Consider the following 13322-nt stretch of genomic DNA (forward strand, 5'->3'; position numbering starts at 1 on the left):
CTCTAGCTGTGTGGTGTTGATAAACACTTACAAGATAACAACACCTATAGGACCACCAACCAAGCGAAGAATTCCACTCACACACTCCGCTTTCAAGCTAAGAATTCCACTCACACACTCCGCCTTTTAAACTTTAAGTTTGGTGTTGACCCACCACCACCCCCTCTCTCTGGAGGACTGTAATAACTTTATCAACACCAAACAGCTAGAGAAATATAGTAAACACTTACAAGATGACAACACCTATAGGACCACCAACCAAGCGAAGAATCCCACTCACACACTCTGCCTTCACGCGAAGAATCCCACTCACACACTCCGCCTTCCCGCGAAGAATTCCACTCACACACTCCGCCTGCCCGCGAAGAATTCCACTCACACACTCCGCCGTCACGCGAAGATTTCCAGTCACACACTCCGCCGTCACGCAAAGAATTCCACTCACACACTCCGCCTTTTAAGTTTGGTGTTGACCCACCACCACCCCCTCTCTCTGGAGGACTGTAATAACTTTATCAACACCAAACAGCTAGAGAAATATAGTAAACACTTACAAGATGACAACACCTATAGGACCACCAACCAAGCGAAGAATCCCACTCACACACTCTGCCTTCACGCGAAGAATTCCACTCACACACTCCGCCTTCCCGCGAAGAATTCCACTCACACACTCCGCTTTCACACGAAGAATTCCAGTCACACACTCCGCCTTCATGCGAAGAATTCCACTCACACACTCCGCCTTTTAAACTTTAAGTTTGGTGTTGACCCACCACCACCCCCTCTCTCTGGAGGACTGTAATAACTTTATCAACACCAAACAGCTAGAGAAATATAGTAAACACTTACAAGATGACAACACCTATAGGACCACCAACCAAGCGAAGAATCCCACTCACACACTCCGCCTTCCCGCGAAGAATTCCACTCACACACTCCGCCTGCCCGCGAAAAATTCCACTCACACACTTCGCCTTCCCGCGAAGAATTCCACTCACACACTCCGCTTTCACGTAAATAATTCCAGTCACACACTCCGCCTTCACACGAAGAATTCCACTCAGACACTCCGTCATCCCGCGAAGAATTCCACTCACACACTCCGCTTTCACACGAAGAATTCCAGTCACACACTCCGCCTTCATGCGAAGAATTCCACTCACACACTCCGCCTTTTAAGTTTGGTGTTGACCCACCACCACCCCCTCTCTCTGGAGGACTAAGTGTTAACTAATTTTCTCTAGCTGTGTGGTGTTGATAAACACTTACAAGATAACAACACCTATAGGACCAGCAACCAAGCGAAGAATTCCACTCACACACTCCGCAATCGCGCAAAGAATTCCACTCACACACTCCGCCTTCCCGCGAAGAATTCCACTCACACACTCCGCCTTCCCGCGAAGAATTCCACTCACACACTCCGCTGTCACGCGAAGAATTCCACTCACAAAATCCGCCGTCACGCGAAGAATTCCACTCACACACTCTGCCTTTTAAGTTTGGTGTTGACCCACCACCACCCCCTCTCTCTGGAGGACTAAGTGTTTACTAATTTTCTCTAGCTGTGTGGTGTTGATAAACACTTACAAGATAACAACACCTATAGGACCACCAACCAAGCGAAGAATTCCACTCACACACTCCGCCTTCAAGCGAAGAATTCCACTCACACACTCCGCCTTTTAAACTTTAAGTTTGGTGTTGACCCACCACCACCCCCTCTCTCTGGAGGACTGTAAGTGTTTACTAATTTTCTCTAGCTGTGTGGTGTTGATAAACACTTACAAGATGACAACACCTATAGGACCACCAACCAAGCGAAGAATTCCACTCACACACACTGCCTTCATGCGAAGAATTCCACTCACACACTCTGCCTTCCCGCGAAGAATTCCACTCACACACTCCGCAATCGCGCAAAGAATTCCACTCACACTCCGCAATCACGCGAAGAATTCCACTCACACACTCCGCCTTCCCGCGAAGAATTCCACTCACACACTCCGCTGTCACGCGAAGAATTCCACTCACAAACTCCGCCGTCACGCGAAGAATTCCACTCACACATTCTGCCTTTTAAGTTTGGTGTTGACCCACCACCACCCCCTCTCTCTGGAGGACTGTAATACCTTTATCAACACCAAACAGCTAGAGAAAATTAGTAAACACTTATAAGAAGTCAAGTGAGTGGAATTCTTCGCTTGGTTGGTGGTCCTATAGGTGTTGTCATCTTGTAACGCGAAGTAACGTGAAAACTTCCAGTCACACACTCCGCCTTCACGCGAAGAATTCCACTCACAAACTCTGCCGTCACGCAAAGAATTCCACTCACACACTCCACCTTCACGCAAAGAATTCCACTCACACACTCTGCCTTTTAAGTTTGGTGTTGACCCACCACCACCCCCTCTCTCTGGAGGACTATATAACTTTATCAACACCAAACAGCTACAGAAAATTAGTAAACACGTACAAGAAGTCAAGTGAGTTGAATTCTTTCCACGAAGGCGAGTGTTTGAGTAGAATTCTTCGCTTGGTTGGTGGTCCTATAGGTGTTGTCATCTTGTAACGCGAAGTCACGCAAATAATTCCAGTCACACACTCCGCCTTCACGCGAAGAATTCCACTCACACACTCCGCCGTCACGCGAAGAATTCCACTCACACACTCTGCCTTCCCGCGAAGAATTCCACTCACACACTCTGCCTTCCCGCGAAGAATTCCACTCACACACTCTGCCTTCCCGCGAAGAATTCCACTCACACACTCTGCCTTCCCGCGAAGAATTCCACTCACACACTCTGCCTTCCCGCGAAGAATTCCACTCACACACTCCGCCTTCACGTAAATAATTCCACTCACACACTCCGCTTTCACGCGAAGAATTCCACTCACACACTCCGCTTTCACGCGAAGAATTCCACTCACACACTCCCCCTTCACGCGAAGAATTCCACTCACACACTCCGCCTTCCCGCGAAGAATTCCACTCACACACTCCGCCGTCCCACGAAGAATTCCACTCACACACTCCGCTTTCACGCGAAGAATTCCAGTCACACACTCCGCCTTCATGCGAAGAATTCCACTCACACACTCCACCTTCACGCAAAGAATTCCACTCACACACTCTGCCTTTTAAGTTTGGTGTTGACCCACCACCACCCCCTCTCTCTGGAGGACTATATAACTTTATCAACACCAAACAGCTACAGAAAATTAGTAAACACGTACAAGAAGTCAAGTGAGTGGAATTCTTTCCACGAAAGCGAGTGTGTGAGTAGAATTCTTCGCTTGGTTGGTGGTCCTATAGGTGTTGTCATCTTGTAACGCGAAGTCACGCAAATAATTCCAGTCACACACTCCGCCTTCACACGAAGAATTCCACTCACACACTCCGCCTTCCCGCGAAGAATTCCACTCACACACTCCGCTTTCACGCGAAGAATTCCACTCACACACTCCGCCGTCACGCGAAGAATTCCACTCACACACTCCGCTTTCACGCGAAGAATTCCACTCACACACTCCGCCGTCACGTGAAGATTTCCAGTCACACACTCCGCCGTCACGCGAAGAATTCCACTCACACACTCCGCCTTTTAAGTTTGGTGTTGACCCACCACCACCCCCTCTCTCTGGAGGACTGTAATAACTTTATCAAGACCAAACAGCTAGAGAAATATAGTAAACACTTACAAGATGACAACACCTATAGGACCACCAACCAAGCGAAGAATCCCACTCACACACTCCGCCTTCCCGCGAAGAATTCCACTCACACACTCCGCCTGCCCGCGAAAAATTCCACTCACACACTCCGCCTTCCCGCGAAGAATTCCACTCACACACTCCGCTTTCACGTAAATAATTCCAGTCACACACTCCGCCTTCACACGAAGAATTCCACTCAGACACTCCGCCGTCCCGCGAAGAATTCCACTCACACACTCCGCTTTCACACGAAGAATTCCAGTCACACACTCCGCCTTCATGCGAAGAATTCCACTCACACACTCCGCCTTTTAAACTTTAAGTTTGGTGTTGACCCACCACCACCCCCTCTCTCTGGAGGACTAAGTGTTTACTAATTTTCTCTAGCTGTGTGGTGTTGATAAACACTTACAAGATAACACCTATAGGACCACTAACCAAGCGAAGAATTCCACTCACACACTCCGCAATCGCGCAAAGAATTCCACTCACACTCCGCAATCACGCGAAGAATTCCACTCACACACTCCGCATTCCCGCGAAGAATTCCACTCACACACTCCGCTGTCACGCGAAGAATTCCACTCACAAACTCCGCCGTCACGCGAAGAATTCCACTCACACACTCTGCCTTTTAAGTTTGGTGTTGACCCACCACCACCCCCTCTCTCTGGAGGACTGTAATACCTTTATCAACACCAAACAGCTAGAGAAAATTAGTAAACACTTACAAGAAGTCAAGTGAGTGGAATTCTTCGCTTGGTTGGTGGTCCTATAGGTGTTGTCATCTTGTAACGCGAAGTAACGTGAAAACTTCCAGTCACACACTCTGCCTTCACGCGAAGAATTCCACTCACAAACTCCGCCGTCACGCAAAGAATTCCACTCACACACTCTGCCTTTTAAGTTTGGTGTTGACCCACCACCACCCCCTCTCTCTGGAGGACTGTAATACCTTTATCAACACCAAACAGCTACAGAAAATTAGTAAACACGTACAAGAAGTCAAGTGAGTGGAATTCTTTCCACGAAGGCGAGTGTGTGAGTAGAATTCTTCGCGTGGTTGGTGGTCCTATAGGTGTTGTCATCTTGTAACGCGAAGTCACGCAAATAATTCCAGTCACACACTCCGCCTTCCCACGAAGAATTCCACTCACACACTCCGCCGTCACGCGAAGAATTCCACTCACACACTCCGCTTTCACGCGAAGAATTCCACTCACACACTCCGCTGTCACGCGAAGATTTCCAGTCACACACTCCGCCGTCACGCAAAAAGAATTCCACTCACACACTCCGCTTTCACGCGAAGAATTCCACTCACACACTCCGCCGTCACGCGAAGATTTCCAGTCACACACTCCGCCGTCACGCAAAGAATTCCACTCACACACTCCGCCTTTTAAGTTTGGTGTTGACCCACCACCACCCCCTCTCTCTGGAGGACTGTAATAACTTTATCAACACCAAACAGCTAGAGAAATATAGTAAACACTTACAAGATGACAACACCTATAGGACCACCAACCAAGCGAAGAATCCCACTCACACACTCCGCCGTCACGCGAAGAATTCCACTCACACACTCCGCTTTCATGCGAAGAATTCCACTCACACACTCCGCCGTCACGCGAAGATTTCCAGTCACACACTCCGCCGTCACGCAAAGAATTCCACTCACACACTCCGCCTTTTAAGTTTGGTGTTGACCCACCACCACCCCCTCTCTCTGGAGGACTGTAATAACTTTATCAACACCAAACAGCTAGAGAAATATAGTAAACACTTACAAGATGACAACACCTATAGGACCACCAACCAAGCGAAGAATCCCACTCACACACTCTGCCTTCACGCGAAGAATTCCACTCACACACTCCGCCTTCCCGCGAAGAATTCCACTCACACACTCCGCCTTCCCGCGAAGAATTCCACTCACACACTCCGCCTGCCCGCGAAGAATTCCACTCACACACTCCGCCTTCCCGCGAAGAATTCCGCTCACACACTCCGCTTTCACGTAAATAATTCCAGTCACACACTCCGCCTTCACACGAAGAATTCCAATCAGACACTCCGCCGTCCCGCGAAGAATTCCACTCACACACTCCGCCTTCCCGCGAAGGATTCCACTCACACACTCCGCTTTCACGTAAATAATTCCACTCACACACTCTGCCTTCATGCGAAGAATTCCACTCACACACTCCGCCTTTTAAACTTTAAGTTTGGTGTTGACCCACCACCACCCCCTCTCTCTGGAGGACTGTAAGTGTTTACTAATTTTCTCTAGCTGTGTGGTGTTGATAAACACTTACAAGATAACACCTATAGGACCACCAACCAAGCGAAGAATCCCACTCACACACTCCGCCTTCCCGCGAAGAATTCCACTCACACACTCCGCTTTCACGCAAATAATTCCAGTCACACACTCCGCCTTCACACGAAGAATTCCAGTCACACACTCCGCCTTCACGCGAAGAATTCCACTCACACACTCCGCTTTCACACGAAGAATTCCAGTCACACACTCCGCTTTCACGCGAAGAATTCCACTCACACACTCCGCCGTCACGCGAAGAATTCCACTCACACACTCCGCCTTTTAAGTTTGGTGTTGACCCACCACCACCCCCTCTCTCTGGAGGACTATATAACTTTATCAACACCAAACAGCTACAGAAAATTAGTAAACACTTACAAGAAGTCAAGTGAGTGGAATTCTTTACACGAAGGCGGAGTGTGTGAGTAGAATTCTTCGCTTGGTTGGTGGTCCTATAGGTGTTGTCATCTTGTAACGCGAAGTCACGCAAATAATTCCAGTCACACACTCCGCCTTCACACGAAGAATTCCACTCACACACTCCGCCTTCCCGCAAAGAATTCCACTCACACACTCCGCCTTCACACGAAGAATTCCACTCACACACTCCGTCTTCCCGCGAAGAATTCCACTCACACACTCCGCTTTCACGCGAAGAATTCCACTCACACACTCCGCCGTCACGCGAAGAATTCCACACAAACTCCACCGTCACACGAAGAATTCCACTAACAAACTCCGCCATCACGCGAAGAATTCCACTCACACACTCCGCTTTCACGCGAAGAATTCCAGTCACACACTCCGCCTTTTAAACTTTAAGTTTGGTGTTGACCCACCACCACCCCCTCTCTCTGGAGGACTGTAAGTGTTTATTAATTTTCTCTAGCTGTGTGGTGTTGATAAACACTTACAAGATGACAACACCTATAGGACCACCAACCAAGCGAAGAATTCCACTCACACACTCCGCCGTCACGCGAAGAATTCCACTCACACAGTGCGCCACACTTGCACAGTGTGAAGACAGCAATACTAGTAAGCTGATCCCCATAGAAACTGGAAGTTTATTTTTCACAATAAAATAACCTGGTGTTTAACACCTCAAAAATGTATAAACATGCATATTATTATATAACTTAATTCATAACATGCTCTAAAGCTTTTCATAGTTTTATATCAAACAAGCATCACTATTCTCTCACACTGTGTGTGACACATACTGAGGCGTAATTATGTGCATTCTCTTAATAGCATACTGCTAAAAACTACGGTGTCAATACAAACCCATAGTGAAATTTCCAGATCCTCCTCTTTCTGTAAACATGTATAATATGTTTAAAGTTACATTAATTTACTCATGTTTTATTTAATTATGTGTATCGACTTGTATATACACATTAAAAACTTGAGAGGGTAAATCTCCTTCAAAATGGAATTGAACCATTTTGGTAAATTTGGTAAGTTAAGGCTTTATGTTGTTTCAGCAATAACGCAAAACACCAGTAGGTGGCAGTAAAGAATCATGATTCACTTAATACACAAACTTAAGGTATTTACGTGTTAACACGAAATTATACGCTACGTGTTAACACGGGGAATCCAACACGTTTAGAGACCAACGGCGTTCCATAAATTCTACTCACACACGCCGCCTTCGCGCGAAGAATTCCACTCACACGCTCTGCCGTCGCGCGAAGAACACCCCGGCAGGTCCTCTGCTACATATTAAGGCAGCGACTTTCTTTTATAACCTCGATCCGACGCTGATTGGCTGAGCACACATAAGCCCCGCCCACTTCTACTGCATCCCTAACGTTCCGGAATCTTCCAGACGAACAGAGGATTCTGGAAGACTCTAGTAAACTAATGCGGTACCGACTCATTCAACACAGGGTTCAAAGTGGCTCACACAAAACACACGTATGGCGTTATTATTGTTCCACATCTCTGAGCTAATGCAGAGTCATTTTGAGCAAACAGAAGATTTTTTGTACGTGTTAGTTATGTTGTATATAAACGTATTACCACGAAAGGTTGTCTTAATATTGAGCAAATAACTAATGGTTTACTGAAAAATATACAGCTGTGTTTACTACCACCTGCTCATACACTGAACACCCTCACCCCCACCCCCTAGAAAATAACATCTAAAACTTACCGAAGTTGCGTGGCGACTGACGAGCAGAAGTGGCGAGTCTAATGGCGACAGAGCCGGCCAGTTCGTTCGCCAGTTTTATCAGTGTTCTCAACTGAACCAGCGGCTCTCCGCCCGTTCTTCTCCAGTTTTATTAATTACGTCCACTTCACCACACCCTTGTCTCCTTAGTACAACTAGGGTGACCAGACGTCCTCTTTTACCCGGACATGTCCTCTGTTTTAGACTTTAAAAAATGTTCGTGCGGAATTTCACAAACATCAAGTATTTTGTTTTTCTAGAACTTTCTTAGCGTTTGGAGAAGCGGTTCGTTCACAAACTAGTCCCGCCCTCCCCTACTCCGATTGGTTCGCTTAAGAAGGGGGCGTGGTGAAGTAGCCTAAAATCTTCTGATTGGACGGTCTGGCTGTAGAGCTACTGTTATTGGTCGATAGCCTTCTCTGTAAGCCTTTAATTGGTCAGTCTGCACCCCCCTCCCTCCGTTAACAACTCTGTAATACATTTATTTTAAATATCTATAAAGCAATCAATAATATGCATTATTGATAAAAAATCGGCGGAGCCTGTAGCCTGAAAATATGTCACAGCCTCAGCATTCATCTGGAGAAATTGTATTCATAGGTATTTATTAAGTATTTTGACTATTAATAATTATTGTTAAATAATCTAATCTTAAATGAACTCGTTAATTTTCAAGAACACGTTTTTAGTTATTATTCAAGGCTAATAAATTCAGATAAAAAATTCAAACAATATATTTTGAAGTTGCTCAAATTCGATAGACCGAATTCAGGTGCCAAAATACGAGTTAAAAAAGGCACAGTACACATCCGGGGTACAAAAGATAAGTAATCGATTCATTAGTATTTCCTGTTCTACCTTAAATGCTGCACTGGTAGCATTGAGTCGCCGCTAGATGGCGACATACGAACACAACTTCCATACCGTGGAAAAACTACACGTTTAGCTTCCTTCCGCGGATATTACCTCTTTATTTTCAAAGTGTCTCAAAAATCTGAAAGTTTCACTAAAGACACAATATAACAGACTATTAATATCCTGAAGATGAAGAAATTTAACTATGGAGATTCTTTTGTAATGGCCCTGTGAACAGAGCATGTGATGTGACAGAATGTGGAAACATGAACTGTGGGGATACAGTCGTGAGAAAATTAGAACACCCCACGAAAGACTGTCTTTTTGAACATTTTTAAACATATGGACATTTGACTTTCATTTGAACAGCACTGAGAGATGGAGCTTATACAAATAAAACAGAAGAAATTACTTATAAACACAGGTTGTACAGTGTAATTGTCTTTGGCAGAGAGGATTTGGCAAATTTTTCATGGGTGCAACCCACACACTCAGCTCTACGGCTCCTCCCACAAATGCATGTTCCTTACAAATGTGGCACCACTGAAAAGGGAAATTAACAGGCTTTTCAGCGGTATAAGATTTATTGCCAAGAAGCAGTGTTACAACAAAGAAATAATCTACAAACACAAATTTACATATAATTATTTATAATATTAGAAATAGGGCGGTGGTGCAGCAGGTAGATGTCGCCGTCACACAGCTCCAGGGTCCTGGAGGTTGTGAGTTCGATTCCCACTTTGGGTGACTGTCTGTGAGGAGTGTGGTGTGTTCTCCTTGTGTCTGTGTGGGTTTCCTCCGGGTGCTCCGGTTTCCTCCCACAGTCCAAAAACACATGTTGGTAGGTGAATTGGCGACTCAAAAGTGACCGTAGGTGTGAGTGTGTGAGTGAATGTGTGTGTGTTGCCTGTGAAGGACTGACGCCCCCTCCAGGGTGTATTCCCGCCTTGCGCCCAATGATTCCAGGTAGGCTCTGGACCCACCGCGACCCTGAACTGGATAAGCGTTACAGATAATGGATGAATGAATGAAAAACATTAGTTTGAAAAACTGAAAGGAATATGTTTATTGTATGCAATAAAATAATTACAAAAATCATTGAAAATAAAAATAATATTTAAGGACTGTGCATTATCTAGCAATGAAAAAAGTCACAGATGCAGTAAATGCTTCATTATTTAAAATAAGAAGGAAATGAACATGTTTGATCAAAGCAAGGACTGGTTTAAGATTTAACCAACAATAACTTTGTTGGTTGTTTTTAAATTGTTTTACAACTTTATTTATGGGTCACGATTTATTGATGTTAACTAATGAAGTAATTAAGTTTAACCTAATCCCGCTGATGCAGTTGAGATCACTAATATATGGAGCCCCTAAGGTGACATGGTGGGTTTATTTAGCAAGTTGTGGCCACTATATAGTATTTTGAGGCCACAGAATAATATATTGAGGACACAAGATAGTATTTTGAAGCTTGGACCAAGGGACCTGCATTTGCAATGCACACAAGTTTGATTGGCAATCCAGCTGAACAACCACACAACTAACCGTTGAGATTAAGTCTAACACCGGATTGCAGTTGGTTAACGTTAACACACATTTCCTTGAGGTACATGGAAAAGCAGTGTGAATTAGAGAACTTTCTCCAGGAGAGATTTATGGAGGAGAATCAAATACCAAATATAGTGGAAGACAATGTAGGTTTGTACAAGTTTTGTCAGAGTGTGCAGTCATTTCATGGCCTCAATTAACTATTTTGTGGCATCAATATATTATTTTGTGGCCTCAAAATACTATACAGTGGCCACAACTTGCTAAATAAACCCACCATATCACCTCAGGGGCTCCGTATTCAACAGCTAGAGAAAGATATTTAGCACCTACAGAAAAAGACATCCTGCACTTATAGGAACACAAGATGTAAACCCCACCGACACACGAAGAATTCCACTCACACACAAGTGCTTGTTTGTTAACTACTACTTTTTTTCCCGGAGTGAGAATGAGGAAGTGTGTGTGCTCATGTAAATGTGTTAACAAAACACTTACTTATTATGTCAAGAGCAAGCAGATTAAAGCAACGTAGGTGTGATTTTCAGTCTGAAATAAATAACACATACCATGAGTTAATCTTGTGGTCATCCACCACACTTATGCCACATGTAGCTGCCTCTTGTAAAAATAAAATTAAACTTGATATAGGAAACCAGGGTCAGTATATGACATTTTAGGTAATGTTGTAGCCACCTAAATATAAGAATAAATATGATATTTTGATAGACTAACCATACTATACCAGAAAATGTTCCCAATAGAAATATAAGCAAAATATACGTATAGCTTAAAATAAAATAAGGGTAAAAACAATGTATTTTTGGTGATAAAAAAATGTAAACAAATAACAGTAATCTAAGATTATATAATGCACCCGGAAATATCATGAAACACATGAAAACCTTTAAATGAACGTTGATTCAATGTCAGAATTCTAGCACCAACCGATGCTTATGAGGTAATGTTAAATAAATGTTGTTTAAAGGTTGTTTTTCCATCATCAACGTAAAAAGATGTAATAGAACCATATTTAATGTTCTTTGCTGTCTGTGTTTTTTTGAGTTCCCACAGTGCCCCCTCCCTGTGGCTCTTTTAATTCCACATGAACATTTTAGCCGACATTTAAAGACACAGAACCGAAATTTTCCATCATCAACGTAAAAACAAGGTTTAAATCATATTATTCAATGAGAAAACTCAACTTTCACCGACTTCTGCTTTCCCATTGGTCAAATAATGTCACTCCCTTTGAGTAATAACCTTTAAGGCACACTGCATATTATTTTTAGACAATTTTGTGTTTTACGTAAACATGACAGGTCTGGGGACAGTTGTAAAATACAATTTATTTTGTAGAATATATGAATCATTTTAAATAGTGTAGAATTAGGCTTCGCACCCAATGATTCCGGGTAGGCTCCGGACCCACCGCGACCCTGAACTGGATAAGCGCTTACAGACAATGAACGAATTTTGAGTTAGAGCCGGTGGTTACGTAGGGCCCATTGACCTGGGGTTGTGGGTTTGTGTCCCACTCCGGGTGACTGTCTGTGAGGAGTGTGGTGTGTTCCCCTCGTGTATGCATGGGTTTCCTCCGGGGCTCCCACGGTCCAAAAACACACATTGGGAGGTGGATTGGAGACTCAGAACTGTCCATAGGTGTGTGTGTAATTGAACGACTTTTTATTTATATATATATATATATATATAAGCACCAACAATCACAACTCACTTTCCGCTAAGAGTAACAGAAAGTGAGCCACCGATGCACTTAGGTACATATTGTACAGAAAGGAGTTTATTGCTAACTGTGTTTTTAACGTAAACCAAGAAAGACATTTCTGCAGGAAACCAGCTCATGTTAAAACTGTCAGAAACTAAGTTCTCCAGTCTCTGCTGCTGGCACGTGGAAACAGCGCCTCCCCGCGGTGATGCAGCACTGTTTTGGAGCTGTGTTGTGATCAGTTCTCCTGCAGAAGGCGGTAGAAAGCAACTCTCACTAACCTGTTGCTTCTTGCCGCCTCGTTTTCTCTTCGAAGGAAAACAAACGTGAAAAAGTGTCGCAAAAAATTGTGGAGCTCATCATCATCGCTCAGAGAATACGGCTTTGTTTGGGCCCATAAACGTAGAATTCATGCGCACAAATTACAAACTGTGCCCTCAAACTAGACTGATTTATTACTAACAGCGACACCATTTTTACATCCATTCTTTCATTATCTGTGACCACTTAATCCTGTTTAGGGTCACAGACAGACACACCCTGGAGGGGTGCCAGTCCATTACAGGGCATCACACACTCACATATTCATTCAGTCACACACGCCTAACACTGCACTTCAAAAAATAGTTTGTGGGAGGAAACCAGAGCACCCTGAGGGAACCCATGCAGACTCAGGGACCGTGTTAAATGTATAGATTCTTGAGATGTCACTGGCTATACTTCACAGTGGAGCTGTGGTAGTGATTTTTTAATTTTCTATCTGTTCTGGTCCAATTCTGTTTGACAAGAATGTGCTCAAAACTGTCAGACAAATCCACAGGAAACAGCAGGGTCTCTCTGCAGGCCGGAGGCAGCTCCAAGTTGGAGGTACAACCTGACACTAAACCCACCCCTAACCCTAGCCTCCTACATGTTGGTCTCCAGCCTGCAGAGATATACACTTCCTGGTGTGTGTAGAAGGT

The 13322-nt window shown here is 44.5% G+C and overlaps 1 protein-coding gene across 1 annotated transcript in view; it reads right to left on the minus strand.

The window, feature by feature from the left end:
• LOC136709115 (T-cell differentiation antigen CD6-like) overlaps window positions 1-8331 on the minus strand; it is a gene marked incomplete at its 5' end in the record, with an annotated part of 39824 nt that extends 31493 nt beyond the window's left edge. Inside the window, one exon of the mRNA XM_066684148.1 lies at window positions 8208-8331. Within this exon, the coding sequence (XP_066540245.1) occupies window positions 8208-8331 (124 nt within the window). The remainder of the gene's footprint in view (window positions 1-8207) is intronic.
• Between the last annotated feature and the right edge of the window lie 4991 nt (window positions 8332-13322).

The sequence above is a fragment of the Hoplias malabaricus genome, chromosome 10 (assembly GCF_029633855.1).
Source record: "Hoplias malabaricus isolate fHopMal1 chromosome 10, fHopMal1.hap1, whole genome shotgun sequence".
In the NCBI taxonomy this organism is placed as follows: Eukaryota; Metazoa; Chordata; class Actinopteri; order Characiformes; family Erythrinidae; genus Hoplias; species Hoplias malabaricus.